The 20,140-nt window shown below is 37.4% G+C and overlaps 1 protein-coding gene across 7 annotated transcripts in view; it reads right to left on the bottom strand.

Annotated features, from left to right (window-relative positions):
• Nucleotides 1-3,473: 3,473 nt before the first annotated feature.
• Nucleotides 3,474-20,140, bottom strand: part of SUCO (SUN domain containing ossification factor) — a 49,538-nt gene continuing 32,871 nt past the window's right edge. For 5 of the 7 annotated variants that reach the window (XM_005867661.2, XM_005867664.2, XM_005867663.2 and 2 more), the window contains 8 exons: nucleotides 19,516-19,606; nucleotides 15,664-16,827; nucleotides 12,734-12,821; nucleotides 12,122-12,226; nucleotides 10,257-10,411; nucleotides 9,901-9,992; nucleotides 6,941-6,996; nucleotides 3,474-5,450 (listed from right to left, as the gene is read on the bottom strand). In XM_005867661.2, coding sequence (XP_005867723.1) covers nucleotides 5,007-5,450; nucleotides 6,941-6,996; nucleotides 9,901-9,992; nucleotides 10,257-10,411; nucleotides 12,122-12,226; nucleotides 12,734-12,821; nucleotides 15,664-16,827; nucleotides 19,516-19,606 — 2,195 coding nt within the window. In that variant the 3' untranslated portion in view covers nucleotides 3,474-5,006. Of the gene's footprint in view, nucleotides 5,451-6,940; nucleotides 6,997-9,552; nucleotides 9,644-9,900; nucleotides 9,993-10,256; nucleotides 10,412-12,121; nucleotides 12,227-12,733; nucleotides 12,822-15,663; nucleotides 16,828-19,515; nucleotides 19,607-20,140 lie in introns of those variants that run through there. The other 2 variants (XM_014540887.1, XR_001362396.1) reach the window with 2 other exon arrangements.

Below are 20,140 nucleotides of genomic sequence, written 5' to 3'. Positions count from 1 at the left end.
ACACATGCCTGGAACACCATCTGAGGAGCCTCTAGAAAGACAAGAAACGAGTTCCACGTGTCCTCAGTTTCGAGTTACTCAAGTAGTTCCCCAGGTAGCTTACCTCTTGGATGTGAATACTTGTTTGTGTGTGAGGGAGAGTCATTATTTACCTGCCATAAATGCCTATGAGGATTGATCTTGTCCTTGATCCAGCCTTCTGACCCAGTCTCCCTGGTCATTTGTGTCTCTAGTTTCTTGCATCCCCTTTACTATAAAAAACTAGTAGGTCTTTCTTATACTTTCATTTTGAAAATTTCTTCTATGTCCTCTATGGAGAAAGGCAGTGAAGAAGATAAGAAAGTGACACACGTTACCCTCTGAAAGCGATTAAAAAATTCCTATGGTGCTCATAGGTTTTAGAAACAGAAGTTAATTCAGTTGATTAGCCCAAAATAACCCATAAAGACCTACAATCACAGCCAATCCCAGCTAGCCACCATCTCAAACACAAGCTATAGTCTCAACAGGGGCTAGATTACAATTTGGGGAAAATTAGTTCAGCTCCTTACCAGTGAAGTTTGCTTCTATAATTCCTCTTACAGGAGGTATAGAATTATTAGCAATGTTCCTCAGTGATAATCTTGAGGACAAGAAACCATTTCCCCTGGCCCTGGCCAGGTAGCTCAGTTGGTTAGAGCATCGACCCAATATGCCAAAGTTGCGGGTTTGATCCCCAGTCAAGGTACATACAAGAAGCAACAAATAATGCATGAATAAGTGAACAACAAATCAGTATCTCTCTGTCAAATCAACTTAAAAAATAATTTCTCAGATTTCACGTATAGATTATCTTTAAGTATGGTAACTGTGGTAGAACGAAAATTCAATGCACAGCGTCTGTTCAGCAATGGATTGACATTTGTCATAAATAGTATGAATCAATTTATAGTCAGCACAGGATTGACTGAAGGTGATCTGGTCAGCACCAGGCTCAGACTCTCATTCCTGGTAACTTATAATGTTTGCAATCCAATAGCCAGCAGAGATGGCTCTAAACTGATCTATGCTACAGTGAAAAAATAAACACTCTGAAATGCCCAGTTTTACTTAGTTAAAGGAACTATAATAGGCAAGCAGCAATGGGCCAAGAGCTAGCCTGGGACAGGCCTCAGGGCCCTGCAGTAAATAGCGGAGGCATTTCTGAGTGACTTGATGAGCTCGATTGCTCTGGGACAGAGACACACACTGACCAGGGCTCAAGTTCAAATGGGGCTCCTGTGATACGTGTGCAGGGTTTTTTGGGGTTGTGGGGGGAGATCAGAGACTCTTGGGGGTGGGGGGAGAGCCACAGTTTCCGTTCTCTGCTGTGCTGCTTGTTATTTTTACTTAGAGCCTCTTTGATGTGATGTGCATTAGCATCTCCTGCTCCCTCAAATCAATATTCTTTTTCATGTGGGGATTTTGAGTCATTTTTGTACTTCCTCTTTTAAAGTTCCATAAACCCCAATAAATAAGAATTCTGATTGTCTCCTCCTGGGCAGAGCAGACTTCTCTTCACCACTGATGCGAAAGCTGTTCATTTCTCTTCATAGCTGCCTGGTTCTTAGAATTGCCCCGTGTGGACTTCCTGACACCTATGGTCAAGGGTATGGCAGTCCCTGCCTGTCAATTGTGTTCATGAAGTATTTTTACTTTACCTCATTGAACAAAATATCTTTTGGAAGTACTCATATGTAGGGAGCGGTTCTAGAGTTAACCTTATCGCTCTCCCTAGTTCCTTCCTGGGTAGCTAATGGGCTGTGGGAGGTGCAGCAAGTGCTGCCAAAACAAGTGACACTCACAAGAACATTGTAACTATGTTGACTACTACCTTGTTTTTCTCTATGAAATAAAGCCTCAGCTTGCTGGCTGGATCCTTCTCTGTGGCCTCATCCAGGCACAGCTATATTCTCTTTGTCTTTTCTTTAATCCTTTACCGCCCCCCACTTCCCCCCATCCTCCTCAGCCTCACCGAACCCTTGGCTGTGCTGGCGCAGCACACTCATATACTTTCATCTAATAAACATGCTACAGGCATTCTTTCTATACCCATTAAACAGAGCATCTCCCAGAAAATTGCTGGACATAAAGCTGATAATATATTGCACCCGAGGAGGTAAATCCCCTATGATTCATGCAGGGAAGAGCAAAGGCAGGGAAGAGCAAAGACAGGAAAACTCCACTAGAAGCGCATAATGGAGTCCAAAAGTCATGGACTCCATTAGTTCAGAGTAATCAGCTAAATTAGGCAACATGATATGGAAAGATACTAGTTTAGAGGAAAACACTGGGTATAAGATTATTGGGAAAAGAAGGCAAGCCTAAGAGCTAAGCCAATGGGTCAGGTAGCTCAGTTGGTTGGAGGGTCATCCCATACACCAAAAGCTTGCAGGTTCGATTCCCATTCTCCCTTCTTTTCCTGGACACTTAGCAGGGGTATAGTGGTAGCAGAGAACTGTTTTTTCTGTATAAGCCTTATAAAATGAATTCCTGCCCTAACTAGTTTGGCTCAGTGGATAGAGCATCGGCCTGCAAACTGAAGGGTCCCAGGTTCGATTCCAGTCAAGGGCATGTACCTTGGTTGCGGGCACATCCCCAGTAGGGGGTGTGCAGGAGGCAGCCGATTGATGTTTCTCTCTCATCGATGTTTCTAACTCTCTATCCTTCTCCCTTCCTCTCTGTAAAAAAAAAAATCAATAAAAAATATTTTTTTAAAAATAAAATTCCTCAAATTACATGTACAACTTTTTAAAAAATTCAACTAAAAGATGTTTTACTTTGTGTCTTTGCTCTTCAAACCCTCAGTTTCTTCTTACTTTATACTGTTTTAATGCTTTATTTAACATGAGAAGTAGACTGATGTGGACTAGCAAGGAGCAGCCGTATACAGGGGTGGGCAAAGTAGGTTTACAGTTGTTGTTAATGTCAAAAAATGTGTGGAAAATAATACAATACTTAATAATATGAGAATAAATTACGTTCTGTGTACTCACAACTGTAAACCTACTTTTTGCCCATCCCTGTTCATATATACATAGCTTTGCTTCTTACCAGGCACAAATCTATTAACAGCAATTTTCACATTTTTCTCCTTATTTAGGTATAATCTCAGGGTGGAAAAATAAAACCAAATCATAAAATGCTATGCTCTAATTAGATGTGGAAAAATTAAATGAGTAGTCGTAAAGATAGCCCCTAATAGGAGAAAAGCATATACATGTATTCTATCTACTAAATAAAAATTCAACGCCTCCTTTTAGTGTTTGAAAGGATGAAATTGTGACCGTATGGCAATAAAATGTTCACGGGACAGTTCAGCTTGCAGTTAGCGGAAATGTGACCAATTATGGAACAGAATGCTGCTGAACTTGGTTTCTGAAGTGGCAAAAACAAATCTATGTTCAGAGTAACAAATTTGTACATTCTCCTTCAAAGAACAGAGGAGGCAGCAATTAATAAAGACAAGTGTTCAGATTTATTTGGAAATTCACAGTTTCTAACGGCACTACAGCTCCGTGGTTACACACTGAGCGTCGCCCTGTACAGGGCCGGGCGCTGCAGTGCTTGGCTTCGCTCTGCCTCTGCTTCCCCTGAACCCTCTTCAGTGGGTTTCTGTGCAATCAGACCCTCTTGCTCTGAATGGCTAATGTACAATTAGTACAGACTGAGAAAAAATGTCAAACACCTAAAACACACTGTTAATCTAAAGCAGCAACTTAAACAAAAAAGGCTTTAAATAAGTCACATTACAAACAATACCCAGAAAGGTATTAGACAAGTTTAAACAGTTACTACAAAAAGTGCTCAATAAGTTATAACTTAAGTCTGACAACACAAAATGGTCAACTTTCTCCCTTTCAAAAAGAAACTTTCCACTTTCACCCATTAATGTACAAATACATACAAATACAGTCTCTGCCAATTAAAGAAATACAAGGACAAAATGAAGACAGACACATGGACAGCACACATGTACACCTCTGCACATTTGTAGCCAATACAAAGCCAACACCGAGGACTAGCAATCCCTGTGACTTGACCAATTTTGACAGGCTCGACAAACTCCCTGGCTGGTTCTGTGCACATCCCTGGGCAGGGACTGTGTCACCTGGGACCTGGACTCATGGAGAAACGCTCACATTTTCTATTTGTAGTAAGGAATGTCTGCAGGACTGGTGCTTACTGTGAATGTTTAAAATGTAATGTAGCTACAGAAAACAGTGGTTACATATGTTTAAAAGGTGAATTTATAAAAAATTTATTTGCAAATACCAGTCATTTGTAAGAAAAGATCTTGTAGTTTTGTTTTCTTCATTGAGTTAATAACTACTGAAAACGAGTGTGAATAAATTAAATGAAAACAACATTTAACAGTATCACCATTTACCTAAAAACAGACTTAAAAATTCCAGCGAGTGCTTGTTTCAGGTGAGTTTGCTAAACAGAAGTCTACTTGGCAAGTCTGCAGGCTCTTCACGCCTTCTGACCCACGTTACTGAGCTCCAGGAGCAGATCACTTTAAAGCCTTGTAGTGTTTGCAGCTTCAAAAAAACTAACAAAGTTATCAAAGAAATCAAATGACAGGAAAAGTCCCCCTCCTCTTCCAGTGCATTATAAATAGACAAAAGGCACATAAATATGGAAGGTGCAAGAAATAGGAACAAAGCTACAGGAAGAGGTTCAGGCTTCCATTCCTACCCCACCCAGGGAACTGGGCTTCCAAACTACCAGTAATTAATCTGTGGAAAAACGTCTTTAGAAAATTTCCACCACTGTCCTTGTGGGAAGTCATCAGCCTTGCAGAACTGCAGTGCATTGACCAAGACTGAGAGACACAATCCCACCTACTTTTAAAAGGCAGAAACCATCATTTCTGAATACTTTTCCCATTATGATTTCCTCCCTCCCCTCAACCCTTCAAATACCACAGACTGTTCTTCAAAGAACAACAACAGAAAGTCTCCAGTATGAAAAGTTCGATTATTCTAGATGTGTCCCGAGACTGCTGTCACACCAAACGTCCCCACGGTGAGCTCTTTGTTTCCTTTGATGATGTCATGCAGGCTCGGCAATGACCCTGACTTAGTCTGTATCAGAGTCTTTATCAACTTCCCTTGGTCTTGGACTTTGGAGCGCCTTCGTTTTAAAGCCCTCTTCTCAGTTTTTGTCTTTTGGGACTGTCCATTGCACAGACTCGTGCAAGCTGAAATGCCACAAAAATAAGACTCTTCTGACTGTGACGAAGTTTCCGAGCTCCCTTCTGAGGGAGGACCCTTGTAAGAAGAGTGATACACTTCTCCCACATGAGAAAAGTCTCTCTGGTTCGTGAAGGGCTTCCTTCCTTTTATGTCTCCATTGGCTACCGGGTGTGATGGGTCTGCTGGCTTTATGGTCTCAATTTTTTCTGTTTTGTACTTGCAACGTTTCTTCTATAACACAAGTAAAAGAAGGGGTAGGAATTAGACCTCCAATAGTTAGCTACCTCATCAAACATCTAGAGAACTGAGCTAATGGAGGAGAAGTGCCACCTCCTGGTGAAAAGTAACAATGGTCTATTTTGTAAATACCTTCATTACCTTCCTACTTAGTAAATGCCACTCAGTAAAAGCTCTCACTGCCATCTCTGAATATAGATATGGGGATGCTAACTCACATCTGAATACCTATGATGCACCAGATATTATACTAGCTGCTTTCAGGTATATTTTACTCACCAACCCTGATAGGTGAGGATTTTATCCCTGGTTTTGGGTCCCTGCCAACTCATAACATAGTAAGTAGCCAAGCTGTGACTGAATCCTAGGCTATTTGACTCTAAAGCCCACATTCTTTCACCTACAATCTCCTCTAATCAAGATGAGCACAACTTACTTGGAGAGGCAAAATGGAAAAAGCCCAGGCTTTAGAAACAAAAAAGCCTAAGTCTATTCTGAGTTTTGCCACCTATTGGTCACAAAAGACAAAACTGCTTATAAAATGAGGTTGTACCCTGGCCAGGTGGCTCAGTTGGTTGGAGCGTTATCCTGTACACCAAAATGTTGCAGGTTTGATTCCCAGTCAGGCAAATACCTAGGTTGCAGGTTCCATTCTCAGTCAGAGCTCATATGTGAGGCAACTGGTCGATGTTTCTCTCTCACATCAATGTTCCTCTCTCTCTGCCCCTTCCACTCTCTCTAAAGCAGTGGTTCTCAACCTTCCTAATGCCGCGACCCTTTAATACAGTTCCTCATGTTGTGGTGACCCCCAACCATAAAATTATTTTCGTTGCTACTTCATAACTGTAATTTTGCTACTGTTATGAATCGTAATGTAAATATCTGATATGCAGGATGTATTTTCATTGTTACAAATTGAACATAATTAAAGCGTAGTGATTAATCACAAAAACAATATGTAATTATATATGTGTTTTCCGATGGTCTTAGGTGACCTCTGTGAAAGGGTCGTTCGACCCCCAAAGGGGTCACAACCCACAGGTTGAGAACCGCTGCTCTAGAGTCAATTTTAAAAAGTATCCTCAGGTGAGGATTTAAAAAATAATAAATAAATAACATTAAAAATGAGGCTCTGTGCCTGACATGCACTGGCCCTCCATCCATGACTACCAGCCAGGAATCAGCGAGCTTTCACACACAATGATCTTAGGCTTTCAGGTCACACATTTGTCTCGGCATGTTCTTTTTTACTTTAAAAACTTTTAAAAACTGCTCCAGATTCATATGAAATATGCCACAGGCCAGCTATGGCTTACAGATAGTAGTCTGCTGACCCTTGTAAACATTGATTTATATCATTACCATGACGGGAAAGGAAGAGTAATTTAAGTACCACTTAAAGGTTATAATAAACTGTTCAAACCTATTTCTTCATCTACTACCACATAGCCAACCATGACACTTAAAAAGAAACAAAATATTACCTTTTTTTCTGGAGAGAACTTGAGGGGTTCTACAATGTACAAAGCATTTGGGTCTACTATAAATAAGAATAAAAAGTACATGTAAAGCATGTTAGGTTTTAATTAAACACAATAAAATACTATATTATCCCTTAGGGATTTTTCCTAAAAGAAATTTAACCATATATTTATGCATTTTAAATTAGTAAATCAAGAGAAACAAGGCAGGAGCAAGGTGGGAGATGGTTCCATTCTTATTTTGTGCTTGGTCCCCTTCCCTCAGTCTTTACCAGCTGACTATCGGCCAACAGTTAGGCCCAGTCCTCCCCCTTACCTGTTGAGAAAATAACATCACCAGTACGCTAATACCAAACCTACAGATCATCTTTTTTCCTAAAAGACTAACCTCTACACTATGCCACAAATGTGGGTCAACATTGTGCAACAAGCAGCTATGACCACGTATGAAAGTCAGAGGAACACATACACAAAACCAGATCTAAGACTTTTTTCTAATTGTTTATTACTATGATTTACTATAATCAAAACTATGAACTCCAAAACCTAAAAACAGCCTGAACATGCAATATAAATGACCAAAGGGTAATGAGTGATCACTCTGGCATGGTGAGTAAATTAGAAATATTAGTTTTAGGTTTCTAAAATTTCATTACTTCAAGCACATTCAAGACAGCCCTATGCTACCCATGTGGACACGATAAACACATATACATAAGAGGGGCTATGAGACTTTAGTCCCTTTGAGACAATTAAGAGTAAAGGATCTGTGGTATGACAGAGGCAGAAGTTCGTAAGGAGAAAATTCACTAAGAAACTTCAGATGCCAGAAATTTATTAATAACATGATTCAACCAATTATATTTTTACATTATGTCCTAGAAGTTTATTGAGAAAGTCATCAAATATATAAAAAACCTAACCATTCCTCAAACAGTCATTTCTATCAGCTTACTATTCTCACTCAAATTGTTTTTTCAAAAAACATTACGTCTACTTTTGGAGTGGGTGTTAGTGTTATTCAGAACAACCTCTCCAATGAAAGCAACTAAATATGATGGATTTTTTAATCACTAAAAGCATTCAAAAGCTGCCAAGATAAGGGAGCAATCCCCAGACCAAAATCAAAGGAAAAGTAGGAATCCAAAAAGTCAAGCGGACCACAAAAGTCATTTTTGTCCAGAGAGCATATGCCAATGCAAGAATATGCGGACTTGAGTTTTGGTGGCAGCATAAGGGAATACGTCAAAAATCAAACCCCAGGGCCCACTCAAAGCAGCAGTTTGTACCATTCCCTCTGACTCCCCAACGGTAAGCTGGGACTCCAAACGACTAGACCCTCAGGGAAAGAATGAACCCATAGAGTGACTGTCCAAATCCCCATCACCTGGCGGTCCAACAAGGCTCGAGCCATGAATGTAAAGTTTTCCTGAATGTAAAGCAAACACAAATTCTCCTACATATTAGCACTTGAACTGTCCCTATAAATAACTTTTCAAAGAGAAGGATTAGCATACGGATAACCACGCACACAAACCTACAAAGCACCTGAGCAAGAGTCTGCAAAGACAACTAATGAATAGATTTTTAAAATTTGAAGATATTAGAATGATCAAACATAGACTATAAATAGTTACACTTACTATATATTTAAATAAAAAACCAAGTTTGAAAACATCTTCAAGAAACATAAAACAAAAGGGCCTAGATGTTTAAAAAATACTAATAGAACTCCTAGAAATGGAAAATAACTGATATTTAAAAGTCAATGGATGAATTTAATAGTGGACTATAAACAGGTATGGCCTGGAAAACAGATCAGAAGAAATCATCCAAAATATAGCACACAAAAAAGCAAAAAGATGGGAGATAAGAGGAGTTTAGGAGACAAAGGGGATACAGAGGGAAGGACTAACACATTTAATGAAATGGAGATTCTAAAATAAGGCAGAGGTAGTATTGGTGGGGGGGTTGGGGGGGTAGCTAAGAATTTCCCAGTATGATAAAAAGATATCAATTCAGAGATTCAAAAAGCCCAACAAATTTAAAGAGGAATTTAAAAAAGATATGCCTGTATTCCCAGAAAATCCAAAATAACCTGGCATAAAGACAGACAAAAGAAGAAAAAAAGATATAAAAAAAGGAGGGAGGAGGAAGGAGGAAGGAGAAAGTTACTAGTCCTAAGTAAAAACACATGTAATGGGTTAAGTCTGTAAACCTTTGTGGTAATAGCAAACCAATAAAGCTCAGGAATTATTACTTGAATAATATAATCAATTGAAATAGGCTGCTTGGTTACTAAATCCTAAAGAAAGAGAGAAGCCAATGATTAAGAAAGCACTGCTAATTGAAATACATCATTAGTTTGGTTATTTTAATATTGCTATAAGGATAACTCTCTTAGTAAGCACTAATTAAAGCATTACCTTTAAAAAGTACTAATATAGAAAAACAGCCACTCAGTACAGATCTATTCATTGAAATTTAAGTATTCATAGAGTATTAGCCAATGAAAATGAAATGCTATTATAGACTCTGAGCTTTAAAAAAGAAAAAGACCAGATTTTTTTCAGAATTGCCTCATAGTCCTAAACTAGAGGCAAAAGGAGTCCTACCTGTACAGGAAGAGGAAGCAGATAAGCACAGGATGCTATGGGAGCACATTCAGGTTTTCCATATCTGATGAACTGTCTCAAACATCCCTTTCTAAAAAGAAATACTTCTAAACAGGAGCAAGTGCAAACAAAGCTACCAATGGCTCATTAAACTCAGCCCCTCCCACCCTCTGGGCTTTCAGGAACAGAGATAGATATAAAGTGTGAAAATGATAGGTGGCTTTTGACTACCCATTATTTGTTGCAGATGGTCTCCAACACAACACTGATGTTATACTTATCCCATAAGTAAGCTAGATTCATGTTTACATATATATATGTACAAATTACATATCCATAAACACCTACCTTCTTTGCCAGTTAACTGTAGGGACTTGGATCTGATGAGTGGAAATGAAGTTCTCCTTTTCAAATTCATATCATCATAGGAAGAGAAACATCTAACACATTAAGAAAAACCAACAGAGAACACAATGAGTACACTACATGTAATTTACTCTGTAGTTGGGGCTAGATGGAAGCTACTGAGAGCTGTACATACCACATAAGAATAATCTCTAAGGTAACACTCGTTATTGCTAATACATGTAAAAAAATTTTAAGGATCATTCTCTAAGAAATGAACTCAATATCCATTTACCCAAAATTCTCAAAAATATAAAAAGAATAGTAAAAAAAAAAATGAAATATAATACTGACATTACCTTTTAGGGCTTGGATACTGATTACTTTTAGGAAGTCTTGAACTGTAATCTCCATCAAATTGAGAGGTGTTTCGACAGCGCTGCATACAAAGCATCAATCCCAAGACCACACAAAGAACCAAAGAAGTGATGAGATAGCTCTGCCGATCTGAAACCTGAGATGAGAAGGGAGAATAGTAGTACTTTAAAAATCATACTAGGCGAATCATAGTGGGATTTAAAATTCAAATGACAAATCTAAACATTTTCTTAATTTGCTTCATAATCATAATGCAGGGTCTGCTCTTTGAAACGTACTGCCATGACAATGTTTTAATGTTTCTCTTTTTTTCCCCAATTCACTGAAATTTTCTAACCTATGGAAAAGTTTTGAAAGTAGTTCAATGAACATACTTGTGCCTTTCACCAATTGTTAACATTCTGTCACATTTGTTTTGTCTTTCCATTTGCACTATCTCCTCCTTGAGGAGAAAAAAAACCGTGCTCTTACCTGGTCTTTCCCATCTTATAAAACTGAACCACCAAGCACCTAGTTATCTAAACCAAAAATCTGGGGATCATCAATTCCTCACCCCACACACCCAATCTTTCAGCAAGGCTTGTCTTTCTCCTCTTAAATACATCTTGAATTCAACAACTTCACACTCTTCTCCACATCTAAAATCTTAGTCCAAGCCGACATCCCCTCACCTGGCCACTGCCACAGCCTCCTAAGTTTCCTCCCTTTTCTGCTCTTGCTGTTCCCCAAGAGATAACTCTCCACAGAGCAATAAATGGGGACTTTCTCAAAGTCTTGTCAATGAGATGACCCATGGTCAGTTCTTTACGTAATACTTGCCAATGACTTGCAATGATTAGAATAAAATTCAAATTTAAATTGCCTACAAAGGCCTACATGACTGGGCTCCTGCAATATCCTGAACTCACTTCTCTCATTCACTCAGCTCCAGTCACACCAACTTTCTTTCTGCACTTAAACAAATCAGTTTCTAACCTAAGTTCTTTACTCTAATTCGTCTAGTAACAGGTTTGTTCTGACCCCAACCTCTGTTTGACTGCTAACTCCTCTTGAGTGCTCAGTTCTAATGCTACCTCCTCAGATAAGCCTCCCAACATCGCTCTTGCTACAGCTGCAACCCTTATCACCACCACTCCCCACACCCACATCTCACCGTTTTCTATGCCACTGTCCTCCCCATGTTTACTATAAGGCCAGGGACTATTCACTGCTGTGTGTCCCAACCTGGGACGGTAAAACTCATGCCTCACATGTACTGGTTGCTCAATAAATACTTACTAAATCAATGAAATGTTTCCTTTGTTAAGTAACTCAAGCCTTTTTGAACTGAAAATGAAGTGTGTGTTGCAACTATCAATGGTTTGCAAAAGGCCTAAAAGAATGGTTTTATAACTAACTGTATTTTAGGTAAGACCTAAACTATGAAAGCCATGTTTTCCAAAAGATTATGATAATTAATGTATTTCCAAAACTTTAAAATGCCACATTCTTATTTTCTGAAAAGTTCTCTATAAATGACAATTTTGTTTGGTGAAAGTTCTTAGATACCATGTTCTTTTTTTTTTAAATATATTTTTATTAATTTCAGAGAGGAAGGGAGAGGGAGAGAGAGAGAAACATTAATGATGAGAACCATCGATTGACTGCCTCCCATATTTCCGCTACTGGGGATCGAGCCAGCAATCTGGGCATGTGCCCTGACCAGAATCGAACCCAGGACCCCTCAGTCCGCAGGCCGATGCTCTATCCACTGAGCCAAACCAGCTAATGCTAGATACCATGTTTTTAACACACCTGCTTTTATGACAACCTCTACATATACACTGTCTTAAAATACAATAATTACCTCCCGTTTCAATTCTGCTACTGTTGCTGATAAGTTTGATACAAGCTGTGTCATGTTGGTCAGCTGGGCCTGCAGCAACTGGATGGATTCAGTTTGCCGCTGATCCTGTGACAAAAGAAGAAATAAGTATTAATTGCCTTTGCATTTCTCCTGTACGTTAACTATAAGTTCATGTAAAATAATCTGGAAAAACTATTAAGTTCCTCAGTGGGAGGAAAGTATTAATAAGGAAAGCTCCTAATGAATAAACGCTTTTTAAAAAAAATTAATTTAATTTAATTTTTTCCCATCAGCTTTTATCCCCCCATACCCTCTTCCACTTCCACCCAACACTCTGCACCCCATCGCCCCCACCCCGGCAATCACACTGCACTTCTGCATATACACGCACACAAATCTTAAAATGCAATATCAATAATGCTCAAGAAAATATTCCCTACAGGAAATGTTAATGCTAATAGCTACATAAACTTTCTAAAATGACATTAACAGGCTTAATCATAAGCTATCAGGGGGAAAAAGAAAAGCAAAATTACTTATCCTTCTTACCAGCCAGAGTCTACAAAATTGAAATTATTATAAAAAAGTAAATAAAGCATGAAGATGACTAACCTGCTCCTCTGCTATTCTTGAAGTATTCTGGAGTTTTATTATTGTTTTATTAAAAGCCTTTTGCATTTCTTCCATTTGTTTTCGGTACCTGTGGATTAAGAATTGATTTAAATTAGCTTTAATTTTTTATTTATTAATTCATTACTAGAAGCACACTTCTAATTTCTGAGACAAATCCATTTTTCTAAAAATGACTTACTGAGGCCTGTGCAACACAGGACCACTTTCATAGGTAAAATAAGAGGTCACTAGAAGTGTCTGCTAACTTCTGCATCAAGTCTATGTACCTCATGCTATATAAGAGTTATTAGCTGCATATATGGTCAATTAATTTATGAGAAAGGAACCAAGAATATACAATGGGGAAAGGACAGTATTTCTATAAATGGAGTTTGGAAAATCATACAACCACATGCAAAAGACTAAAGTTGGACCACTATCTTACATCATACACAAAAATTAACTCAAAATAAATTAAAAACTTGAATGTAAGACCTGAAACCATAAAACTCCTAGAATAAAACATAGGCAGTAAGCTCCCTGACATTGGTCTCCGCAATGTTTTTGTTTGACACCAAAACACAGGCAACATAAGCAAAAATAAACAAGTAGGACTATATCAAACTAAAAAGCTTCTGTAAAGCTATTAATAGCTACATAAAGGAAACCCTCAACAAAATGAAAAGGCAACTATGGAATCGGAGGAAATATTTGCAAATCATATATCTGATAAGGGGTTAATATCCAAAATATATAAAGAACTCACACAACTCAATAGAAAAAACAAACACACAAAACAAACAAACCAAAAAGAACCCTGACAATCTGACTTAAAAATGGGCAGAGAATTTGAATAGACATTCTTCCAAAGAAGTCATAGAGATGGCCACACATACATGTAAAGGTGCTCAATACCCCTAATCATCAGGGAAATACAAATCAAAATCACAGTAAGATTATCGCTTCACACCTGTTAGAATGGTTATCATAAAAAAGACAAGAAATAATACATGTTGGTGAGGATGTGAAAAGTTAGCACACTGTTGTTGGGAATGTAAATTGATGCAGTTACCATGAAAAACATTATGGAGGTTCCTCAACAAATTAAAAATAAAACTACAATATGGCCCAGCAATTCCACCTCTGGGTTATTTTATCCAAAGAAAATGAAAACACTAGCCCTAACCGGTTTGGCTCAGTGGATAGAGCATCGGCCTGCGGACTCAAGGGTCCCGGGTTCGATTCCGGTCAAGGGCATGTACCTTGGTTGCGGGCACATCCCCAGTGGGGAGTATGCAGGAGGCAACTGATCGATGTTTCTCTCTCATTGATGTTTCTAACTTTCTATCCCTCTCCCTTCCTCTCTGTAAAAAATCAATAAAATATATTTAATAAAAAAAAAAAAGAAAATGAAAACACTAACTCAAAAAAAATATGCATCCTCCCACCCCAACACAGCATTATTTACAATAGCCAAGATATGGAAGCAACCTTTGTGTATGTCCACTGATGGATAAATGAATAAAAAAATGATACACACACATGAATATGAATATTAATTGTCATAAAAAAGAGAAAATCTAGCCATTTGAGATAACATGGAAGGATCTTGAAGGCATTATGCTATGTGAAATAAGTCAGAGAAAGCCAAATATTGTATGATCTCACTTACATGTGGGATAACAATACTGGTTAAAAAAAACTGAAGAAAAAAACACACCCAACTCATAGATACAGAGAACAGATTAATGGTTGTCCGAGACAGGGGGTAAGGGGTGGGCAAAATGGGTAAAGTGGGATAAAAGGTACACATTTCCAGTTGTAAAATGAATAAATCATGGGGATGTAATGTACAGCATGGTGACTATAGTCAACACTGTGCTGTATATTTGCTAAGAGTATTGATCTTAAAAGTTCTCATCACAAGAAAAAATAACTTGTAAATGTGGTGATGGATATTAACTAGGCTTATTGTGGTGATCATTTTGCGATACAAATATTGAATCATTATGTTGTACACCTGAAACTAATAAAATGTTGTATGTCAATTACCTCAATTTAAAACAAGATTAGTGATTTCTGTGGTTTCCTTTGGGGGCAGGGGGCAAGAGGGCCAGGGAGAGGCAAAAGCAGGTACATGGTAGTTAAGTGGGTATACATGCACATACATACACAATGTGCCAATACATTATATGTAGGGATTAGGAATAAAACCTCTTTAGGATACAACGACTACCTTAGTGACATCTCATTGGTAGCATTTTGCTTTAAGAAGAGTAGAAAAGGTAGTGTATCAGAAACTCTGGACATTTAGTTCCTAGGTAGTTACAAAATGATGGAGGAGAAACCCTAAGGACAGGAACACTTAAGGGCTAAAAGAGTAATAAACAAGTTTAAAAACATATGGAGAACTGGGCCAAGGTCTGGATTATTGCACAGCACACTGGCACACCCCTGGCACATAAGAACATAAATGATTACAACTAGAATCAGGATCCTAGTTGTTGAAAGAGTGCAAATGTTGCCTCATCATCCAGTTCAGTTCACTCTAGACTTCACTTAAATTTTTTAATGATATCTAGTCAAGTCCCACTAAGAGCTTTAAGGTCCACAGACTAATTTTTCCCATGATTGATCTGGGAATCAAACAGTAAACATGGCTAAAGTTTAGCAATAGAAGAAATAAGAAACTGATTATAGATAATTCAAATTTAACCTAATAATCAAGGTGTTATGTCACTTAGTACTCCTCAGAAAGTAAATCCTTTAAGTCACTGATCAATATCTAAGTAACTTTCTCTCTCCAGCTAAAATAGTGCTTACTAGTATTATATCAGGAGATAATTAAATCCTCTCCTCTAGTCAAGATCACATTTCGCTACTTAACTCACTGTGCAAAGTGGATTATGCTAATTTATAATAAAGCTTACCTTTGGCTAAGCTCCTCCAGATAGCGACCACTGAGAGACATGTTAACTTCTAAGGCTTTAATACGATTATTAAGTCTCATGAATACCGACTCCTTTTGGTTTGATCCATGCACAAGATTTCCATTAGCATATCCTAGATCTGTAGAATTTTGCAATTCAGCATAAAAATCTGTAGCTGTCCTCTGTAACCCTCTTAAAAGGGCATCTTCTGGAGACTGTTCTTCCTCTTTCACTTCAGGTAAGGAAGAAGATTCCACAATAGGAGTCAACATTTGCTTTGGTGTATCAGCTATGTTCATTTTGGCTTCCCCATCTTCACTGTCTGGCACGGCAGCTGTGTTTATCGGTGGCACTACTGTTTCAGATAGCTTTGTAATAATTTGCATGGAGTTTATGTCTTCTTTTACAGTCCTATCTATTACTTCACTATGTTTAGTTTCATAGATCATCACAGTTGGCTTCTCTATAGAACTAAAACTCTCTGACTTCTTTTCTATTGCATTATCAACCTCAGCAGAACTCTCCTGGGGAATCACTTGTGATGGTGTGTGTCCTGCTTCATATTTAATAGGCTCAGAGACTTCTATTTTAGATAATGAATTGATTTCTGGAGTAACATCTAAGTGAAGAGACTGAGAAAGAGTTTGAGGACGGCTCGGTTCAAGTTCAATTACATCTACAGTGTGATTAATCAAATCACCTTGGTGCGTACTACTTAAGTCACCTAGAACAACAGTTTCAGCTTCCTTTTCCTTATTCTTACTGTCCAGTTCTCCACCTGGAGGCTGCAATACTGAAACATCTACTGATTCTGCAGGGAGTGGTAATGATGGTTGAGCTGACACAAGATCATCTTTTCCTTCACTCACAGCAGTTCTGCTGCGCTGCCGATAAAAAGCAACTCTAAGTGAGCACCATTTATATATGTATTCTGAAAAACTAGAAATGCAACAAATTGTAGTCAGTTCACTGCAAAATATTTGTGTCTCTGCTTCAAACCAGGGTGATGATTCATCCTCCTGTTCTCCGCTACCCAGAAGGGTCACTGTAGATGGACTTGCCTCCTCTTCGTCCTCTTGAACTAGCTGTACAATGGGGCTCTCTTTTGGAGTATCTGGTGATGATGGCTCTGTGTCATGTCTCTGTTCTTCAGTGTTTATAAACCTAGAAATATATATCATAATTATAAATTACTTTAATTAGAAATCTAAAGTTAAAATTCTGTTTAAGGAAAATGTATCATACGTAAGATAAAAGGAAGGCTAGAAATACAGATGAAATTCAATTTTTCTTTTGGATGACTTTTTCCCTGTCAAATAATTTTCATTATAAAAACAAATTATTATTCAGAAATGGTAAAAGAAAGACCATTTATCAAGTGACCAGACAGATGACTCAAATCACCGTATTTTCTGTGGATGGTTTGAGGAATTCCAATGTGGCACTACACACACATGCACAGTTATCTGCTTTAGGGAAAAGAAACATATCCCCCACTTCCCCAAAATAATCTTAATACCATCTGGCTAATGTTTTGTTATGTAAAACCAAATACTTAACCACTTTAGTAAAAATCCTAGCTGATAATAAACTAGTAGTGCCACTAACTCAATCCTATCCTTGAGCTCTGGAGTATGTGTGTAGGGCAGGGGAGAATGAGGGATAAAGCTAGTGGACACAGTGTTATAAATTATAATGTTTGTGGTTCTTTCCAAGATAAAGAGAATACATTTCTGGGCGAGGCCCATATTGCACCAAAGATGCAATCTGAAAAAAATAAACTAATTTGAATAAAAAAGAAAAAAACCCTGCATATACAAATTTCCTCCTCTAAAAAATTACTAAAAATGCCAGGAATATCACAATAGCAAAGATAGGAATAAAATAATATCTAAAAGCTATACTTTTATTTTATTGACAGTAAAACAGTAAATGGACCAGAACTAAACCATACGTAGGCTCTGCTTCTCTAAATAGATGATATAGATACTAGATACACTAATAACATTTCTTACACATGCAGGTGGTATATCATTTCTTATCTACCAAAGAAATTATGACAGTAAAATAGGACAATGTCTGAAGAAGGAGGGGGAGAAAAATTAAATGGAATTAATTTGGTAAAAATTAAGTTATATATACCATCTATGTACACCCTATTCAGAGCTTTACTTAAAACTTGGGAAAAGAAAAGTCATCTTTTCATAATAACTTTAATCATGACACCCTATCATGGATTCTTTTTATTTTCATTATTTTCTTCGGATTATTGTCACATAATCATAAAAAAAATTAAGACAACATACATGAAGAAAACTTAAGTAAAGAAATAAAACAATTATGCAAAAATATGTATTTAAAAACCAAACTCTAATATATGTCACAGTAGTCTGATCTTCCAACAAATACTCCTGTATATATGGGGGTGAGCATGTATGAATATGTGTGGGTATGTACATATGTAAAATGAAATTAGTTTCATTTAGTTTTGAAAAATAAGACATACTATGTTTTTTTAAATGAAAAAGACTAGTTACAAAATCAAGACTAGCAATCACAACTCTACATAATTAGAAACACCAAGAATGTTTCTATCCCAAATAGATTTCTTAGGAACTTCTAGGAATGACACATAATATGGTATTTTCCTTAAATATCTTTAGTCCCTTTCAGAGTTAACACAGGGTCCTAGCCGGTTTGGCTCAGTGGATAGAGTGTCAGACTGTGGACCAAAGGGTCCTGAGTTTGATTCCAGTAAAGGGCAAGTACTTTGGTTGCAGGCTCCTCCCAGGCCCGGGCCCTGGTTGGGACCCATGCAGGAGGCAATCAATTGATGTGTTTCTCTCTTTGTCTTTCCTTCTCTCTAAAAATCAATGGGAAAATATCCTGTGTAAGGATTTTTAAAAAAAAAAAAAAATTAACACAGGAAAATACAAATTTGTCACATGCCCTTCAAAGCACGAAAAGCTCATTTTTGAACTATACAGTACTTAGGAATTACAGCTCCAAGCATACCCACTGCCTGCGTCATTACATATATACCTTGAACTGTTTCATGTTCAAATATCTTATACTTTTAAATAGAGTATCTCTGGGGGGGGAAAGGGGCCTTTCAAAGTTTTACAGGGAGTATATCCAATGAAATATACATAAATTAAATTTATGATAACTACACCCAATTAACCAAGTCATTATGAGCTTATCTGTTATAGATAAGAAGAAGAGGTGCCAAACACTTTAATCATCTCTGGTAAAAAAAAAAAAAAAAAAAAAAGACCAAAAAATAAATAAATAAAGAGAATATTTTATATGTTACATACATACATGTTAATTACATACATCACTGCCCAAAGTGCCCCACTGCAACCTGGAAAAGACCTATATCATTCGATTTGAGAAAGTGAACACTGTAAGTTTGCTGTGTGACAAACACATATTAGGAGTCACTGCTCTGCGTATTTCAGGTACCCTTCATAGTTTTCTAGACATAGCACAGATATTTAATCAATGCTTTTAAATTTGAACTTAATAAAAACAGGCCTTTGAAATTTATCTTCAAACTGATGTTGGAGAGTTATGTCAATTATTTGCAATAAGGAAAAAATTCGGTATTGTGAATAATAAAAGTAATACATAATACCAAAACAACAAATAGTTGGTCTGGAGTGAAGTGTATTCCTAGTACCCAAAAGCAACTCAAAGATGTTTTAAGTCGCTGTAGCATGTCTGCCCCAGGATGTGAAGGTTTCTATAGATAATAAACATTTCACTCACAAATCACAAGTACTTTTTATATACTAATAGACTTGGTTCTCCATTTTAAGAGAACTCAAATATCACGATGTAACTTACTCAGGTGAAGGAACAGGAGCTGAAACAGGAGCTGATTCAGGCATTTTGGGTGCAGCTGCAGCAGTGGCATTCTCAGATATACTTTTATTTCCTATTGTAAGAAAGATGCCCATGTTGAGTTTAATTTTTAAAAGCTATACCAAGAAAATATTTCACTATAACAAATAAAGATCTTTAATTTCTCGGGATAGAAGAAAAAAGTCAAATAGGATTGCTACTGCAGACTATTTTCATCCATGTTCTTTTAGAAAGAAATGATTGTACAAGTCACAACCACAAATAATGTGTATTCTTTCTCAGCTTCTCAGGTAACTAAAGCAAGTAGGATGAGCAACTTCCGTATGCCTTCTAGACACCTGAAAGAGTTTCTAAAGAGAATGAAAAGAAATAAATGGGTCGTTTTAAGTTTGTACTTAGAACTAAGTTGTTGTTTTTAAACGGCAAGATTACTTCTCCTTGTTAATAACACTCTTATTTGGCATTCTGTAAGGGAGAGGGGAGATTGCTTTCTAAATTGAGTAGCTATTTGCTAAATAAAGCATACGTGAAGTACCATTAGGGCACCAAAACCTCAGGAAAGAGATAAGATCATTTTACTTCTATAGTAGGGAAGAGTCAAAAAACA

Source organism: Myotis brandtii, unplaced genomic scaffold, assembly GCF_000412655.1.
Source record: "Myotis brandtii unplaced genomic scaffold, ASM41265v1 scaffold250, whole genome shotgun sequence".
Classification (NCBI taxonomy): domain Eukaryota; kingdom Metazoa; phylum Chordata; class Mammalia; order Chiroptera; family Vespertilionidae; genus Myotis; species Myotis brandtii.
Note: the sequence above shows the minus strand (reverse complement) of the source record. Positions and strands in the feature narration are given on the sequence as shown.